General features: G+C 40.9%; 3 protein-coding genes across 3 annotated transcripts in view; 2 read left to right on the top strand and 1 right to left on the bottom strand.

The window, feature by feature from the left end:
- ITK (IL2 inducible T cell kinase) overlaps window positions 1-2371 on the bottom strand; it is a 71053-nt gene extending 68682 nt beyond the window's left edge. The window contains exon 1 of the mRNA XM_030834241.2: window positions 2105-2371. Within this exon, the coding sequence (XP_030690101.2) occupies window positions 2105-2242 (138 nt within the window). The 5' untranslated portion in view covers window positions 2243-2371. The remainder of the gene's footprint in view (window positions 1-2104) is intronic.
- MED7 (mediator complex subunit 7) overlaps window positions 1-19389 on the top strand; it is a 45643-nt gene that overhangs the window by 8190 nt on the left and 18064 nt on the right. The window lies entirely within an intron of this gene.
- On the top strand, window positions 16369-18850 carry GARIN3 (golgi associated RAB2 interactor family member 3). Its single transcript, XM_030834041.2, has 2 exons — window positions 16369-16989; window positions 17771-18850. Exons 1-2 carry the CDS (start codon window positions 16369-16371, stop codon window positions 18848-18850), a joined length of 1701 nt encoding a protein of 566 aa, XP_030689901.1.

Genomic DNA, 19389 nt, shown 5'->3' with positions numbered 1-19389 from the left:
TTCTCTCTAAGTATTCACCATTTTCCCATGAAGTGAATACTATTATCACACCCATTTTACAGATGGCAAGACTGAAGCTTTAATTTAAAAATAAATTTAAAAAAGCTTTCTTCCCACAAGTGTTATTCTTATTTATGGGCAATGAACAATGAACTCTTGTGTGCAAATCGATGGCCCTAAGCAATGGAATGTACATAGAACATAAACAATAATACCTGACATATCTTGCCTTTCTCAGTGACCTTGGAAAATTTTCTAATCGATAAATTTCTGTAATATTTAAAGAAATGCTTTTTAAAATGTTATTTATGAATATAAAGCATAGACATTAGAAAATAAGAAATTTGATGTCTGTGCGTCATATATCTGCTGTATCCCACGTGGAAATGTTAGAAACTATAGCTCAGGGCTCCCCAGAATGAATTAATTGTCCTAGAATTTTCATAATACTTGAATGAAGAAGCTGAGTTATTTTGCAACATTGTCTACATGCAGATTATAACCAACAAAATTCTGAATCAAGACCATTTGGTTGTATGTCTATCTGCAAATAATATTGTACAGAATTCACAACCAAACAGTTCACAACAAGCAGTTACACTCAGAAATGATCAGTACTACGTACATGGGATGATGCTATGTCAAGTGATGAGTCAGGAAAGAAAATTAGTGAAAACTGTAAAATGGGCTTTGAAAAAAATATTTAAACATAAATGACTACTCGTCGAATATGAAACCAGAACTTCTAATGTCCCATTCACAACAGAAAAAAAATTGACTGATACCATGTGACTAATCAACTCTAAATGATGAATTCTCCAAGTTGAAAACTTGGCTATTGGCCCTCCATTAAGTTAGTCAACAAATATTTATTAAATATCTACCACAGGGGCCTTGCGCATAAGTAATTCCATATTATTCCCAATTGATTGGCTGATTATTATCAGTAAGCATCTGCTTAAGATGAGCATGTCTTTTCACCTCTAAAAAAGAGGCAGTGTTATCTCACCTGCAACTTAGAAGTCTAGAAATCCATAGACTCCATACCCGGCCTGGCCTCTTTCAAGTCTCCATCTCATTGAACACTTCAAAGCCTCACTCTCAAAAGACCCCAAACTCATGCCTACACCAACGAAGTCGGACCCCAGCCAAGAATCAGAGCGCCTTTGTCTCTAAGGGACCATCAAGCACCAACGTTATTTCCCCTGCCTCCTTGATGATGGAAAAATAATATAATGATATAGTAAGGAGGCAAACATACTTCGAAAAATTGCTGAAAAGGGCTATACAAGTGCTACTTCATAGAAACAAGGAAAGAAGAAAGGAATGTTGTAGGTGGTATTTCCAGTCCTTTCATTTTATAAAGAATGAACCTGATGCAGAAGGTAGAGACATTTGCCCAGGCTAACTCACCTAGAGAGAAGTGGAGTTTGGTCTCCTGACCCCTCTTCCAGTGCTTTTCGTACCAAACTACATTGTTATGATTATTCACGTTGCACTTATTATTATTGATGTTATGGACTATAAGACTATCTTTAGATATATAAATACTGACTTAGCTAAGCAGCTGTAATCTTCTAGATAAGAACTACTGTTCTATACTGCATAACGTTTTGTGCGTGATAGTCTCCTGGGAAGTTCTCCTAGGGATGAAGAGGTTTACCACCGGGCTTTGCAAATTCTAGACAATTAAATGCCCAAGGACCATTGTTCCCTATGTCAGGTGAGTGATGACCATTGAGACAATTAAAACTGAATCCATAAAAATGTTGACATGGGACACATCACTTAACCATTCCATTTGCCACATAAAATATTATAATTTAAAAGTCAAACTTAACCTTGCAGGGGAAAGATAAGCTAATGAATAATAAACTTACTCTTTTACAGTTTTTAGAACTGAAATCACCTAATACAGTTAACCCATCTCTTGACTTTTCTCCATGCTCTCTTCCAATTGCTCTTACTGTACTTTTTAGGTTGTTATAACAAGTACATCTGTGTTTTCTGTGTTCTTATTTTATTCTCTGTATATCTTCATGAGTCAGCCCAGTCTAACTATAAAATACTGTTTTAAAAAGGACAAAACAAAGTGCTCACATACCCCATGACGGTCCTCAAAGTACGCCAGGCTGGTTTTGGTTAAAACAAAGAATCGAACTTTAAAGTTCGAAGGAGAAGTTCTTCTCTTTTGTTGGGATTTCTTGATGAGTTGTTCTTCCAGGAGGATAAAGTTGTTCATGATCCAGTCCTTGAAAAGTGATGCACCTTAGGCATCACCCCTCAGCACAACCAGAGGAAACAGCTTCACGGCAAGGAATGAGTTGGAGAGGCAGTTGATCTTCAGCGAGCTGTTCAAAGGCAACTTGCCTCCAATGTTATCTCTCTACCAACATTCAGTCAACATTGCAGAGCTTCTCTTCTGATGTCAAAGCCCACAACCACATCCTTTCAAAATTCAGAAAACTAGAAGCATAAGTAAAAATTATACATACCCTTTGCTGTACGGTTTAGAAATGATATTTGAAGAACCTCAGACTCAAAATGATATGACAGATCAGAGTTTAATCTTCATAGTTCCTGCTTTAGCCCGTCTAACAGTTAAGGCATGTATTACAAGGGGTAGAAACGTGGACTTTGGGGTCAATGGACAATAGTTTGTGTGTTAGTTTTCTGTTGGCTGCTGTAACAAATTATCCCAAGTTTAGATGCCTCACGAATTTATTATCTTACAGTTCTGTAGTTCAGAAGTGCAAAATGGGTCTCACTGGGCTAAAATCAAGATGTCAGCAGGGTTGTGATCCTTTCTGGAGGATCTCTGGGGTAGAATCTGTTTCCTTGCCCTTTCCAGCTTCTAGGACCACCCGCATGCCTTGACTCTCAGCCCTCTTCCTCCATCTTCAAAGCCTACAACAGCAGGTCAAATTCTCTCATCTCACACAACTGTAACCTCTTCTTCTGCCTCCCTCTTCCATATTTAAGATTCCTTAAGATTACACTGGGCTTGCCTGGATAATCTAAAATAATCTCCCTATTTTAAGATCTGTTTATTAGCAACCTTAATTCCATATTCTACCTTAATTCCCCTTTGTCATGTAAGCGAACACATGCACAGGTTCTAGTGATTAGGACAAGGACATCTTTACCTACCACAGGTTGTCTTCTGGCTCCACCAGCTAACTGTGAGACTATAAGCAAATTACTCAAGAGCTCTGAGCCTCAGCTTTTTTACCTGTGAAGGGGAATAATGGTGTCCCTACATGTGGGGCTAGGCTCCGGCTTCCTTGCCAGTCTCATCTCCTACTTCTCTGCTCACACATTTTCACTTTAGCCCTCATGCGTGCTTCTCATGCTGCTTTGAACATCTGCTCCCCTTGCCTGAAAACATCTTCTCTCCCCGCTTTGCCTGCTTTAACTCCAAATTATACTGCTAGTCTCAGCCATGTCACTTCCTCAGGGAAGCCTTCCTGGCTTTACTAAGTCAAATCCGCCAATTATATATGTAGAGGACACCTTATGACATACCCCTTATGACAATTGTCATTGTACTTTTTGAAGGGTGATTTTTGGATTAATGTTTGTCTCCCCCACTAGTCTGGAAGCTCCCTAATGGTAAGGAGGACTATGTGTGGTTTTGCTCACCATTACATACTCAGCAACCATTACGGTGCCTGGCACATTAAAAGGATGTTTAGAAAAATGTGTTGAATGAGTAATCACCAAACTGGGTTGGACAGTTATAAGAGACAATGGGCATAAAACACTTAAGAGAAATATATTAAAGTTTATTATTTTGTTAAATTTAAATAAAAGTCCATAGTAGTTTGTCTGTGCTACAGAGAAATGATTGCTTTTCCATCGCAAAACATAGTGGAAGAGCAGAAAATAATTAAATCCTTCAGAATGGCATAATAAAGTATACATGAGCTCTGAAGACAGACAAAATTACATTGGAATCCCAGCTCTGTCACTTACTAAGCTGTTTCTTTGAGTGAGCTACTTTCCCTCGCTGATCCTTGGTCTCTGTGAGGGTCCTTTTGAAGACAATCCCATAAGCTCTGGGAGTGGTGGATGCTAGTCATGTATCTGGCCTTAGAATTAAGGTATAAAGTATCATGAGTCCTACTTCTAGCATGAAGTAAATAACCAAGAAATCTCAGTGTAGGGAGAGATGACATATGCCAGACAGGGATAAATAATGAAACAGAACAATCATTATTGCTGTATAGGAGTGCAATGATCTAGAATTTATTTTTTTCATGTGAGTTACCAGACTGCAGCTTAATTTTGTCTCATATATTGGATGCCCCAGCATAATCACGACACTCAAGATTGTTGGGGAGGGAATACTTTAAATGATTTCCCCACCTCCATTCTGAGATTTTAAGATATATGTGTGGAAATACACTGCCCCAAAGAGATAGTATTTCTTTTCTCTCCTGAATATGGGCTTGAGACAGGGATTGCTATTTTCTCCAAGTATCTATTCTCCCCTTCTTCCCAGGTAACAGACTCCCTGAAGGTTATCGGGGCATCTGGCCAGCCAGAATAAAGATTACATTTTTCAGTCATGTTAACTGTATTCTAGCTAATTGAACAGGGCAGAAGTTATGAGCACAATTTCAAGGAAATGTCCTTAATGGCAGTCATCATACCCTTTTCATTCTCTTTTTCCTCCTTCCTGCTAACTAAAATGTGAATGTGAAAGTTGGAGCTAGAGCAGCTATCTTACACCTTGAAATAGAAATTGCATGTTGAGGTCAGTGGAGCATAAAATAGAAAGGTTCTGTGGTCCTGATGACCTTGGATCCTCCTTGCAGCCTGGGAGCACTTTTTCTTTAATGTAAAAAGAAATAAAATTTTATTTTCTAAGCCCCTGTTATTTTGAGATTCTGTCGCAAACAGTAAACCTAATTTTAACTAATACAGTGCATTTTCAAACTAGACTGTAAAGTCCTTTGAGAAGGATAGATTTATACCTGGTTTGTTCAGGTTGAAAGATTTACAGACTTCACAAAGTATTCTCATGTGGGAAAGCAAAATGTCATCAGTAGCTGTTGTAATAGGAGCCTTTCCTTTGCCAAATCTCCATGGAGTGTAATTATAAGTAATTTTATTCTCTCTCTCTCATAGCACCTTCAAACCCACTCACTGAGATTGGTTTTTGTCCTCACCTAAACATAACCTTAAGAGACCCAATATTCTCCCCATCACTCTTAGGAAAACATGTGTAAAAATAATCCCTTTGTTTTGTTTTAAAGTCCTATTGGGAATTCCCTGGTGGCACAGTGGTTAAGAATCTGCCTGCCAAAGCAGGGGACACAGATTCGATCCCTGGTCCAGGAAGATCCCACATGCCGTGGAGCAACTAAGCCCGTGAGCCACAACTACTGAGCCTGTGTGCCGCAACTACTGAAGCCCACGCGCTCTAGGGCCTGCGTGCCGCAACTACTGAGCCCACACATCTAGAGCCTGTGCTCCGCAACAAGAGAAGCCACGGCAATGAGAAGCCTGTGCACCACAACGAAAAGTAGCCTCCACTCACTGCAACTAGAGAAAGCCCATGCACAGCAACGAAGACCCAGTGCAGCCAAAAATAATAAATAAAACATTGAAAAAAATTCTAAAAAAAACCCAAAGAAAAACAAAAAATACCTATTGATAACTTTTGGAGGATGCTGGAAAACCAATTTATTATTCTGTAAACTGCAAAACAAAGGGAAAGAATAAAATATATTTCCTATTTTTCCTGAAGAGCCGTATCTCAGTCTAGTAATCAAATATTTAATGGAGAGTCCTTCTTTACAGAAGAATTCCAATGAATAAATTAAGGAGTGATAGAATATCACCATTTTGCAATCCTAATAATGCATAATGGTTTTAGGCAATGCTCATCAATGGTTGCTATAATCATTACGTGAAGAGCCAGTAGGAAAATCTATAATATATTTATTAGACTGATAGCATTGTAACACATTGATCAATCTTAACAGCAGGAAAAGAGAGACAATCAGACATTATGTATTTCCTGAAGTGATGCAATAGGAAGTACACAGAAGCCTTGCCAAAGGAAAAAAAAAGAAAAAAATCAAACAATCTCATCCAACCTCTAGATCTAAATTCAAGTTTGCAGGAAATACAAGAGATAAAGGAACATGACAAACGACAGCATGGAGATAAGTTCAGAATACAGTGGACCCTCTATATCTGCGGGTTCTGCTTCTGTGGATTCAACCAACTGTGGGTCAAAAAAAAAAAAATTCCAGCAAGTTCCAAAAAGCAAAACTTGAATTTACTGTGCACCAGAAACTATTTACATAGCATTTACAGTATACTTACAACTATTTATATAGCTTTTATATTGTATTGGGTATTATAAGAAATCTAGAGATGTTTGAAAGTTTACAGGAGGATATGTGTAAGTTATATACAAATACTATGCCATTTTCTATAAGGGACTAGAGCATTTTGTATTTGGGGGGTCCTGGAACCAATCCACCATGGACACCTCGGATCTGTACCCAAATCGCTAAAGACAACTGACCCCATGTCTGTAACAAGTAAGTCAGAGGGAGAAAGAGACTTTAAGAGCCATATCAAACATGTGCTGATTTTGTTTGGATTTATATTCAAACAAATCAATTATATAAAGACATTATGAGACAGTTGGGAAATCAGAACACTGCATATTTGATGACTAAATTTTTTAATTTTTAAGGCATGATAATGGCACTGTTGTTATTATAAAAGAGTATTGTATACAGAAACATGCAGAAATAATTATTGATAAAATAACAAAATATATGAGATTTGCTTTGTTATAATCCAGCAGAGGGGGAGAAATAGGCAGGGCAAGAGATGACAAATGTTTGGCTGAGTTGACGGTTGAAGCTGGGTGATGGATGGGTTGGTGGTTCTTTATTCTCCTTACATTGCTATATGTTTGAAATTTTTCATAATAAAAGTTAAGAAAAAGGCCTGTCCAAGTCAGTCTAATAACAAAACCTCCAAACACATATTGCATTTAATGCTTTTCCTCAACCTAAGCAGAGGTCTGGTACAGGCTTTGAAGCATGTTGCCTTTTCTACTATATCCTAACTCCTCCTCCTTCCCCATACACTAGCCTTGCTTCTGACGCACTCCTTCTGGCTCAGGCTTGGGGCAAGAAGGGAAACAGGCACTGAATTCAATGAGGTCACAGTTGTAATCTTAGGTTGATGCCCTCTGAATGTGGTGGATACACAATTGTTGCTTTTTCTTTCGTGGGAAAGTTTTGTCATGTGTGTTGTTGCCATTATTTTCAGAGGGCTCTGACAGCAGTTCTCTTGGTATTGGAGATGCCAGTCTGACTCCCAGTGAGCCCAACCTTCAGCTCTTGGGCTTCTGCCGGTCCTCCTCCAGCATGCCTCCCCTGCAACTCTGTTGGGATCCCTTTGCCCATCTTCGTTGTCCTCTTGGGTAAATGTTCCTTGAAAATGAACTGCATGCCACTTATTCCCTCCCATGGCTCTAGAGAAGACTCAGGTATCCATTGATGGATGTATGTACCATTTGCCCCAAGTTCAGCCTCTTCTCCCTCTGACACCAAACAAGGAGCTCTTCCGCGAGATTTAACCTTTGCCTTTCTCCAAATGGGATTTAGACAACATTCCTCATAAACCCTATGAGACTTAGGTCAAGCTAGTGAGTAGTCCTTTAAAGTTCCTGTCACTTAGCTTCTGGTGGATGCAAACACCTGCCCCCTTTCCCCCTGAGTGGGTTGTGAGAGGAAACGCACAGTGCACCAAAAACTCTCCCTTGGTTTTTCAAGCTTTTGTTTTCTAAAAGCTGGAGGTGGGCAAAGACTATTACTGGCAGAACTTGTTTTGCTTCCTATTGTGTCAAGCACAGATGATAAGGTATTTTACTTTAGGACAGAAAGTCACTTGATTCCTTAAATTGTATTATTTTAGGTCTTTGAGGCCTCAACTGAAACTGAGTTGGAAAAGTTAGTTTAACATCCTCTCACAAAGAAAAAAACAATTCAGCCTGGCACTACTGGATCCAGCTACTTAGTGACATCAGAAATTTTGATTTTCATTTCTTAGTTTTGTGTCAGCTTCACGCTTAGGAAGGCTTTCCTCTGTGGCAGCAAAAGGCTGACATTTTGCCAGTGGAACTGGATTCTTTTTCCTAATAGTTCCAGCAGAAGTCTCAGAACTATGAATCATTGCCCTGGCCTGGGTCGGTTGCTAATATGTAGCTCAGTCATTACAGCCAAGGCGATAGAATATTCTGTTGTCTATTTCTAGGTCTGCACCCTTTCCTGGATTTGGGGATGGGATACAGTCGGCCCTATCCAGCCACATGGGCTGAGAGTAGAGAGGGGTTTTCCTCTAAAGGAACACCAAGAGTGTTGCCACTAGAGGAAGTAGAACGGATGTCAGCTCATCAATAAATCATCTCACCTTTACTCTGCCCTGAAGCCCATCTTCATTGTTCTAGCATTTGAGGCCCTGCAAGTCCAATCCTCTTCTCTGGTCCAGGGAATAGCCGTTTAGATAAGTGGAGTTGCTTCTTACATAACTCCAGAGCCCTCCTGTGTCCAGGATGAAGAGATCCTTCAACTGCACCCTTAGGATGTGGCTTCCAGGGCCTTCATTATCCTTGTGGTTCTCATCCAAACTTGATCAGGTTTATATGGATCTGTTTAAGAGTGATACCCAGAATATTTTGGTAATTATATAGCTTCTATCTTCTGAAAAATTAAAAAAAAAAACCTTATTCCTTCTAAAACTATTAACCCTAGAGAAAAAAAAGTAACATAGAGGTATTTGTACTAAATGTTCATTGCAGTGTTTGTAATGGAAACAACCTGTACGTGCATCAGTGAGAAACTGATTAATCTATGGTGCATCCATTCAGTGGAACACTGAGATAACGAAAATGAATGAAGAATTTCTATAATGTATCACTCTAAAAAAGTACAAGATCTATTGTTAAGATAGAAAAGGTGCAGAAAAATATGTATGGCATAATCCCATTTTTACATAAAAGTCTTTTGTGTTTGTATTAATATGTACGTATATGTGCAGGGCAATGTCAGAAAGTTTCTATATCAAACTTCCAGCAAGGAACTGGAAAGATAGAGAGTTGTTTTGCTTTTTAATTTATGTAATTAAAAAAGACCATATTGTGGGGGAATTTTTTACTTTCCAATTTAGTCCTTTGTCAGAAATAATTGGTTTGATTACTAGAAGATAGTGATAACTGAGGTGGCCAGTTAGAGCTTAGACCTAATTTTTGAACGAGATACATATATGTGTGTGTATATATATATATATATATATATATATATACACATACATACATATATATGTATTTCTGGTTACAGAAGTGAAATATATCTTGCTGGAAAGAGTCAACCATCAAATAGACAAAAATAATAATCACTTTTAGTCTCACCCCTCAGAGATAATCAATGTTAACAGTTATTTTACTTTATTCCAATATTTTTTCAGAATTGAAGTTAATATTTATTCATTGCAATATAATTGCAATAATCATCTTATCCCAGCTCCTGGATCATTTACCATCTTCCACCTCTACAGTTTCTAATCTTTATTTTTATCTTAAATGTTAACTATTTTATTATTTGTATGTGTATTTAATTGTAAGCTTCTTCAATATAACATCAAAGAAATAAATATTTAGACCGAGATGGGATGTCTCATGGCTTATAAACGCAGCAAAATTGGAACCCAAGGGAGGGAAATTGTCATAAGAATTTTGGCTCTGAGTGGGGCTAAACATGTCTGAGGACAGAAACTAGAAGGGAGCAGAAAGCAAGTAGGTGGGGAAGAGAGGTGACACTTGTTGGACCATAATGCTGAGAAATAAAATTCTTTAGATCTCCTGTCTGGCTTCTTTCATCTATACCAGCTCATTTTCTTTTGAAACCTAAGGCAGAAGCAAACTGATTTGCATAATGGGACTTAGGGAAAGAGTCTAGGTGACTGTGGTCTTTTTCTGACAACCAGAAGGTAAGGCAGAAATCAGGTTGGCTTCCTGAAGTCCTAGGTGCCCAAGGCTCACTACACTTCATCCCACGCCACCTCGGTTTAGCAGTGTTGACATATAAGGACTGTGGATTGTATTTTAGGCCAGGGGATTTACCCAGCAGATATATGCTGTGTACAGTATGGAAATCTCCCCACCCTCACATCCTGCCTAGCTCACTAGGCCCTCTCAGGTGGCATGCTCTTTGAAAAGGCTATATATAGCTGTCTGCTTCCCTTGCTTTACAAAGTGATAGGTGCGGAACAAAAGTTATTGACTTGAAACGTCTTCCCATGATAAACAGGTGGACTTCAGCCATCTATAATCTTGCATGTCTACCTATACTCAGTACATCATATACAGTATTTTGTGTTTTCACGCTTCACATCTCTTTAATCTCAGGCCAGTTAAAAATGTACAGGAAACTCTCCTTAGAATTGTGGTTCTGGCAGTTTCTCTTCTCACAAAACATTGTTGGTTTTAAATATTGAGATAAGTGTTATCAGGTCCATTCATTCAACTCATTCACTATTACTCTAGCATGTATTTAATTGTCCTCCTGTATTGCTCTCTGTCTCTTCAGGGTGTTCTCCTGTATTGTAAAGTTTCTGAAATTCGGGTGGTGGTTTATACATGCTTCACTATAGTCCTTGTTAAGAAGAATTACCAAAAACTTGTAAATAGAAAAAAATATAAAGCAGGTAACATGTACTTTCTTTCTTTCTTTCTTTTTTTTTTATAAATTTATTTATTTATTTTTGGCTGTGCTGGGTCTTCGTTGCTGCGTGAGGGCTTTCTCTAGTTGCGGTGAGGAGGGGCTACCCTTCGCAGCAGTGCTCGGACTTCTCATTGCGGTGGCTTCTCTTGCTGCGGAGCATGGGGTCTAGGCACGAGGGCTTCAGTAGCTGGGGCACGTGGGCTCAGTAGTTACAGCTCGTGGGCTCTAGAGCGCAGGCTCAGTAGTTGTGGCGCACGGGCTTAGTTGCTCTGTGGCATGTGGGATCTTCCCGGACCAGGGCTCAAACCTGTGTCCCCTGCACTGGCAGGCGGATTCTTAACCATTGTGCCACCAGGGAAGTCCAGCATGTACTTTCAATGTCATATTAAAGCATTGTTTAAATACCTGCCCGAGGATTATGTGATTATCTAAGAGAAGGAAGTAAGACAATGGAATTGGATTAATAAATCAAGACTGAAGTATTGCTGTCTATTATTTTTAATAGCTTTATTGAGATACATTTCACATATCAAAACATTCATCCATTGAAAGTGTACAGTTCAGTGCTTTTTCATATATTCACAGTTGTGAAACTATCACAATGTAACTTTGGAACATTTTCAGCACCCTAAGAAGACTATCTATTATTGATTAAAGTCTCAGACTCAGTGAAGTTCTCTAATAACTTATAGATTTTCATTCAGAAGAGATGCAAATGATTTCTGTTTAGTAAAAAAGGTAGCCCCAAAGCTTATGTTTTTATTGTCCTGTAGACATTTAGCCAGTTTTGTATCTAAACTGGCAGTGTTAGTCCAATATTCCTTCTCCAATGCCAGTGCCTATACCTTTAATTCTCCTTTGAACCAGCTTTACCATCATGCTGATTCCCTCACTGATGAGCTAATGAAATCTGTGACATGTTTTCATTGTATATTTGTGTGAGAGTCATGTTTTAAAGTTTTTGAAACTTCTATTTGACAATCTGAATGCTCTTAGCTCAATGGTGGGCACATAGCTGGCAATCAATAAATACGTCTTGACTTACTGATCTCCATTTTTTTGATAGGGGATACATCAGACTTTTAAACTTTGGAAAGAGAGAATAAATTTTCAGAAAGTCTTTAAGAAAAGTCAGAAAATGAATTTGGAATGATATTTTGTATTTGGGTTCTCAAATTCTAAAATTTAAAGTATTATTTATTTTTGGGCAAGTAGTGTATGAGATAGAATAAAATCTGAAATGTATAGAAGAGAATGCCCTGGGAAGCTAAGTCCCCATCCCACCATTTCCTTCATCCAGTAAGTTTGCTCCTGGTACTGGTTTCCTGTGCATATTTTCACACACACACACACACACACACACACACACACACAAACACACATTTTTAAAATTTTTATTAAAAAATACATGGCATGCCTTATACGCTCTTTGCAACTTGCTTTTTTTACTTACTGATGTTTATTGAAAATTGTTCAACGTCCGTATACATAATAGTTGCCTCAGTCAAAACATGTCTGGTGGCTGATCACTTTTCACTACTTCCACTGCTTCCACACACATCTTCATCTCTTGCAGGAGCTACGCAGTCTCCGTTTCCATCCCTATTACACCTCTATGATCTCTTTGCAACATGGTGGCCAGAATGATTCTCCATATATGTAGGTCAGATCATCTCCCATTTAGAGCAGAGCTAAACACCTCACAATGTCCTACAAGGTCCTTCACACATGATCTGCTTCCCTACCATCACCACAGTTGCTTCTTGGCCTCAACTCCAATCTCTCTCCCTCACTCCACTCTTGTCACTGTGGCCCCCTTGGTGTTCCTCTAACATATCAGGCACACTCCCACCTCAGGACTCCCACCCCTTGCTATTCCCTCTGACAAGAGGCTACTCGCCAGACATCTGCATGGCTTCCTCCCTGACCTCCTTGAGGTCTTTGCTTAAAAGTGGCTTCTCACTGAGCCTTCCTTGACCACCACCTCCAGCTCCTTCTCTCATGCACACACTCCCATCCCATTTGCCTACTTTATCTTTCTCCACAGCATCGGACATACCATATATTTTACTCATCTACATATAAGCTCCATGAAAGTGAGGATATTTGTTTCTTTTGTCCACTGCTGCATTCCTAGCACCTAGAACAGGGCCTGGCACAAAGTAGGTACCTAATAATATTAATTAAAAGAATTGATGAATTTATGCTGCATAGTACTTGTATATTTGTGTTCTACTTGTGTGACCCAGTGTAGTATAGTTTAACCATTGCCATATTTGGGGACTTATATATGCTTTTGGTACCTTTTGACATTGATAAATTTGCCTAACTTCCCTGAGCCTTGATTTTCTCCCTTATAAAATGGGAATAGTAGTTGTACCTACGTTTTATAGCATTGTTTGGGAATTACATTTTTAAAAGAATGTAAAGTGTTTAGCACTATGCCTGATTTATAGTAAGTTATTTATAATATAATTATGATTTCTCTCATTAATCATTCATCAGAAATGGACTTACGAGAAGAAGAGATGATTGAGTATATAAAAACTTCTTGTTTAAAAACCCAATAGTGCTAACTTTTAGTGATTATCTCCTTACAATAGAATATAAGCCACTTTGTTCTTTTTTTGGAGAAATCATTTAACATCTTCAGAAAAAAAATTTTAGCTCTTCAGAAGTAGGGACCTTTATCTCTGCATTTTCCATTTTCTAGCTGGTCCTGAAAATAGTGCCTGCTCAATAAATTTTGTTGGCTAAACAAATGGAAGAATGAATCTCAGTGGGTATAAGCAAGTTCATATTTACTGAAAAGCTGCAATTTGCCAGGTACTGCAGTAGGCACTAGGGATATAAAAAAGAACATTTGGGGGGTGAAGTTTATTTCAATACCTTCACATAGTAATCATTGAGTTTGGGAGATGTATTTTTACCTCAAAAGTAGTCTTCTAACTGGGGGAGGGCGAATTTGGATTCATCACCTTGTGCAAAGTACAAAAACTCCAGAAAGGCATCTTTGCCGTAATTTCTCTGAAGAGCTTTTCAAAGAAACAGAACATCAATGGTTTATCAGGTAGGCATCAAGAGTGAAGAAGCAGGCAGACCAATATGGGAAATCCTATGGTGATTCAAGACTTTAGTGATTTCCTGGGGTCCCCACGTATCTTGCTAACCATGAGTGATTCTATATTTGGTGCAGAATGAGAGTACGATGGTGAGCCATGCAGCTTGAGACAGAGAAAAAGCCTGACCTGAAGTGCAAGACTGGGGATAGAATCCATCCAGTGCTACGTTCTGCCCCTGCCTCAGTTCCTCACCATAAAATTATGGTTTTAAAAACTAGCTTCCTTTACAAGAATATACAATGGGAAAAAGACAGTCTCTTCAGCAAGTGGTGTTGGGAAAGTTGGACAGCTGCATGTAAATGAGTGAAGTTAGAACACACCCTCTCACCATATACAAAAATGAACTCAAAATGGCTTAAAGACTTAAATATAAGACATGACACCATAAAACTCCTAGAAGAGAACATAGACAAAACATTCTCTGACTTAAATCATACCAATGTTTTCTTAGGTCAGTCTCCCAAGGCAATAGAAATAAAAGCAAAAATAAACAAATGGGACCTGATCAAACTTGTAAGCTTTTGCATGGCAAAGAAAACCATAAACAAAACAAAAAGACAACCTGTGGAATAGGAGAACATATTTGCAAATGATACAACTGAGAAGAGCTTAATTTCCAAAATATACAAATGGCTCATACAGCTCAACAATAGAAAACAACCCAATCAAAAGATGGGCATAAGAACTAAATAGACATTACTCCAAAGAAGACATACAGATGGGCAATAGGCAAGTGAAAAGATGCTCAACATCGCTAATTATTAGAGAAACGCAAATCAGAATTACAGTAAGGTATCACCTCACACCAGTCAGAATGGCCATCATTAAAAAGTTTACAAATAACAAACGCTGGAGAGGGTATGGAGAAAAGGGAACCCTCCTACACTGTTGGAAATTAAATCGGTACAGCTACTGTGGGAAACAGTGTGGAGGTTCCTCAAAAAACTCAAAATAGAATTACCATATGATCCAGCAATCCCACTCCTCTCCTGGGCATACATCTGAACAAAACTATAGTTCAAAAAGACACATGCACCCCTATGTCATAGCAGCACTATTCACAATAGCTAAGACATGGAAACAACCTAAATGTCCCTCAACAGATGAAGGGATATAGATAGAAGATGTGGTACGTATATAAAATGCAGTACTACTCAGCCATAAAAGGAATGGAATAATGCCATTTGCAGCAACATGGATGGACCTAGAGATTATCACACTAAGTGAAGTACATCAGAAAGAGAAAGATAAATACCGTATGATATCACATTTGTGGAATCTAAAATATGACACAAATGAACTTATCTACGAAACAAAGAGACTCACAGACATAGAGAACAGACTTGTGGTTGCCAAGGGGGTGGTAGGGGAGGGATGGATTGGGAGTTTGGGGTTAGCAGATGCAGATTATTATATATAGGATGGATAAACCACAAAGTCCTACCATATAACACAGGGAACTATATTCAATATCCTGTGATAAACCATAATGGAAAAGAATATGACAAAGAATATATATATATATACATAAAACGGAATCAGAAATTAACAGAAGAAATTAACACAACATTGTAAATCAACTATACTTAAATAAAAAAGAAGAAGGAAAAGAGAAAAAATAGAAGCCAAAGTTGGGTTACCTTTGTGGGGAGGGAGCATGCAGAAGAGGGGCTGGCAGGGTTCTATTTCTTGCTCTGGGTAGCAGCTACAGGGGTGTTCACTTTCTTGTTACTCATTAATCTATATATTTATGGTTTGTGCACTTTCATGAATGTGTGTTATATTTCACAATAAAAACAGTTTCTAAAACTGTAAATATATATATATGTATATGTATATGTATATATATATATATATATACACATATACATATATATATATATATATGTTAGCCTCCTTGAAATGAGAAAATGGGTGAGAAAATTCTCCATACCCTGGAAACAACAGTACCAATGGGACTCTGACAGGTAGCACTCTTTCTAAGTTCCTGCCAGCACTGTGCTATATACGCTGGGGGCACAGAGAACAGCAATCCCAATAGGATGCCTGCCCTTAGCAAGTACACAGTCCACTTCCAGGATTTTATCCCCAGGGCATCATTCAGCAGAAGCACGAAGATGATCCCTGCAGGGAGATTTGTAACAACAAGACTGGAAACCACCCAGATATTTACAAAAGCAGGATGGTTTTCTCAACATTTTGATTAGAAAGACTATCCAGCCTACACACACCTATACCCTGGCAGGGTCAGCCTGTTCCCTATGGATGTGGTGGTTGGTTTAGCAGGGAGGCTGGTGAGCCTGCCCCGAGTGGGTGGGAGCTTGGAGGCTCAACAAAGGGGTGTGTGATGGTGATGGGTCACAAAGGACTGTGCAGGGTAAATGAGGTCGGGTCAAGAGACTTATGCAGAGCCCTGCAGGGAGGTGGCCAGTTGCCTTCGTTCCCTGTCTCTCCGAGACTCGATTTGTGGCTGGTGGCCGCTGTCTCAAATGAATAGAACCATGAGCAGTGAGCATTTGTTACCTCATTACACGGCCAACAGCTACCGTTCAGTAGGCGTGTTCTGTACCTCCATGGGGGACCTGCAACGACAACTGTACAAGGGAGGAGAGTATGACATTTTCAAGTATGCTCCCATGTTTGAGAGCGACTTTATACAGATCAGCAAGAAAGGAGAGGTGATTGACCTACACAACCACGTCCAAATGGTGACTGTGGGCATCGCATCTACCAGCCCCCTCCTCCCACTACCTGACGTCATGCTGCTGGCCCGGCCAACAAAAGCCTGTGAAGAGCATGTCCGATACGCCCAGATCACCAAGAGAAGAGGTCGCGAGCCCGTGAAGACCCTAGAGCTTACCAGGCTGCTTCCCTTGAAGTTTGTCAAGATCTCCATCCATGACTGTGAGAAGCAGCGGCTGCGCCTGAAGCTTGCCACCGGCCGTACTTTTTATCTGCAGCTGTGCCCCTCTTCCGATGCTCGAGAAGACCTCTTTTTCTATTGGGTAAAGCTTGTCTATCTCCTGAGACCACCGGTAGAGAGTTGCAGCAGTACCCCGACGCTCCAAACTGGAGATTCAGCGACTATAGAGGATCCCAAAATCCTAGTGGTAAGTACCTACAGAGACTCAAGAACACAGGGCAGGGTGCTTTGGGAGAGCAGGGCAAAGCTGGTCCTTCATGGCCTTTGGTGCTCTCTGAGACTCACCTGGGAAATACCTTCCATTGTTGAGAAGGGTCAGGGACAAATGAGCCACCACTATGGGATTCACCACACTGGAGAGGTTCCAAGTGCTTCTCCACACTGTCCCACAAGGCCGAATTTCAGAGAGACCTTAGGTATCATATCAGCTGCACTGCTCTCATCCCCAGGGCTGTAATCCCTTCTACAGCATCCTGATTGTCCGGTCTCTTCTTGAACACTTACCCTAGCCCAGGTAGTCTCATCAGTTGTGGAACATCATTCACAGTTAGGAAGTCCTTCCTTCATTCTGTCTCCCCGTGACTCTGACATGCTGATTAAAGTCAGCCCAACCCGTGTAGTCACCAAAATGTAGAAGGTGTGCATCCCTTGACCCAGGAACCCCGCTTCTAGGAATCTGTCCTGCAGAGAGAGAAGCACAAGGGTATAAAATTAAAGTGTATATCGTGGAGAATTGTATCAGTGCTTTCCCTGGCCCTGGGATTGTTCAAGCAAAATGGAGTGGCCGTTTGATAGGGGTGCAGTAGATGGGATCTTGCATCCAATGGGAGCTTAGATTTGGTGATTTCAAAGGTTATTCTGCGTATAAGCCCTTGAGTTGCTCAGCTCCAGGATGAGAGAGGAGCAGACAGTTCTGATTTCACTTTCTGTCATCTCTATCTTATCTGTTTCTCCTCCCCTTGGCTCAGGCCACAGAGCTCCACAGAGAAAGGGATCAGGATGAGGCTGGGCTTCACAAGCTTCGTGACGTGTCTGGAGCCATGTGTCGTGATTATGTTGGGGGAGAGGGAATCCATCATGCCCCCCATGGCTCAACTGCAGCCGTGAAAAGTGCCGAAGGATCAGCTGCAGAGAAGACCACGGGCCAGGTCGCAGCAGAGACAGCATCAAGCCCTGGCGGAGGAGTGGCAGTCTCAGGGGTGGGAGCAGGCCCTGCAGGAGGTGCTGTGAGCTTGGCAGCAGCCAAGAGCACAGGCACCAGCCAGGTGAGCAAGGCCCTGGCGAGAGCCACCATCAGGGATCCAGGAGAAAGCAGATCCGGCAAGGCCATTGCAGGTGCTGCCAGCACATCCTCAACGGGGGCAGATAGTCCAGAGAGCAGCATGAGCGTGGTGTTTGCAGGTGCAGCCACGAACAACAAGCCTGCTGCTGGAAGAGCTGAAGGGCAGGTCGCAGCCCCCCTGGTCTCCACCTTGCAGAGCGAAGACTACATGTCTAAACGGGATGGAAGCCAGAAGATCTCCCCCCGCCCCAGGGATGAAGCCTGGAAGGAAAAAAAGAAAAGAAGGGAAAAGGACAAGTCTTCATCTAGGAAAAGTTTCCATCACCGCAGGACAGGTGAAAGTCACCGCAGGACAGGAGGGGACAAGACCCAGAAATCATCCTCCCCCTGGTCCTCATCCAGCCATGGAAACTCAGAAGTTGACAAAAAAGAAAAAGGGCACAGTGGCACCAGGGGCAGAAGACACAGCTCTCAAAGGAGTGGCCGCCACAGCTCCTCTGCCAAGAGCCGGTCCGCCACCAGTTCAGGGACTCCAAGTAAGAAATCCAGTAAGATCTACTCGTTTTTCAGGAGCTTGAGAGTCATTCCTGGTTCAAAAACAACGGTCACACATGACAGAGAGGTAGACTTCGTGGCTAAGACGGTAGAGGAGCGCAACATAGAGGCCAAGGTGGAGAAAGCCCCAGCTGGCCGGGATCTGGAGATCAGTGGAACCATGACATCAGAGCCGATGGAGACCATCGTTATTGAAACCCAATCCATTTAAATAGAAGCCAGGACAGGAAGCTTTCCATGGAGACCCAGCTTCAGGGAAGGATCCCTAGAGAGGCAATTCCTGCTTTCTTTAATAAAGGAAACCATACAACTCCAAAAGAAATGCTATCTTCTGTTTTCTGTGTCCCCTCGCCTGGTAGTGACTTCACAGTGACTTCTGTGATGTGAATTTTGCTTCGGCCTGAGACCCTAGCCTCCAGTCGAGCAGGACCCCCACCTCCCACCCACGCCCAGCAGAGCCAGCATTAGAGCTCTGCCTTGCCTCCACCTCTTTCTGCCTTTGTTTTCCCCAAGACTATGGCTGCATGTCACAGACTACGGGCTGGGAAGCATCACCACCAGCACGTCCCCAAGCCCTTCCTTTTCTCCCTGAAGGTCCCTGAACATGGTCATTCAGTCCAGTCCATAGACTAAGTGACGACAGCACTCATGTCTCCTCTAGGGATAATCAGGGAAGAAAAGAAGGGGTGCCTCAGCATTTGTAGGCAATCAGAATAGTGAAGTTTATCATCTTGATCAGGACTGACAGCC

Source organism: Globicephala melas, chromosome 3, assembly GCF_963455315.2.
Source record: "Globicephala melas chromosome 3, mGloMel1.2, whole genome shotgun sequence".
Classification (NCBI taxonomy): domain Eukaryota; kingdom Metazoa; phylum Chordata; class Mammalia; order Artiodactyla; family Delphinidae; genus Globicephala; species Globicephala melas.
The sequence above is the reverse complement of the archived record's forward strand: the minus strand, read 5'-3'. Positions and strand labels throughout refer to the sequence as shown.

Excerpts from the sequence above, each read along its gene's own strand:
- GARIN3 (XM_030834041.2), top strand. The coding sequence starts at position 16,369 with ATGAATAGAACCATGAGCAGTGAGCATTTGTTACCTCATTACACGGCC. Across the intron at positions 16,990-17,770 it reads AGGATCCCAAAATCCTAGTG|GCCACAGAGCTCCACAGAGA; the intron begins GTAAGTACCTAC and ends CCCTTGGCTCAG.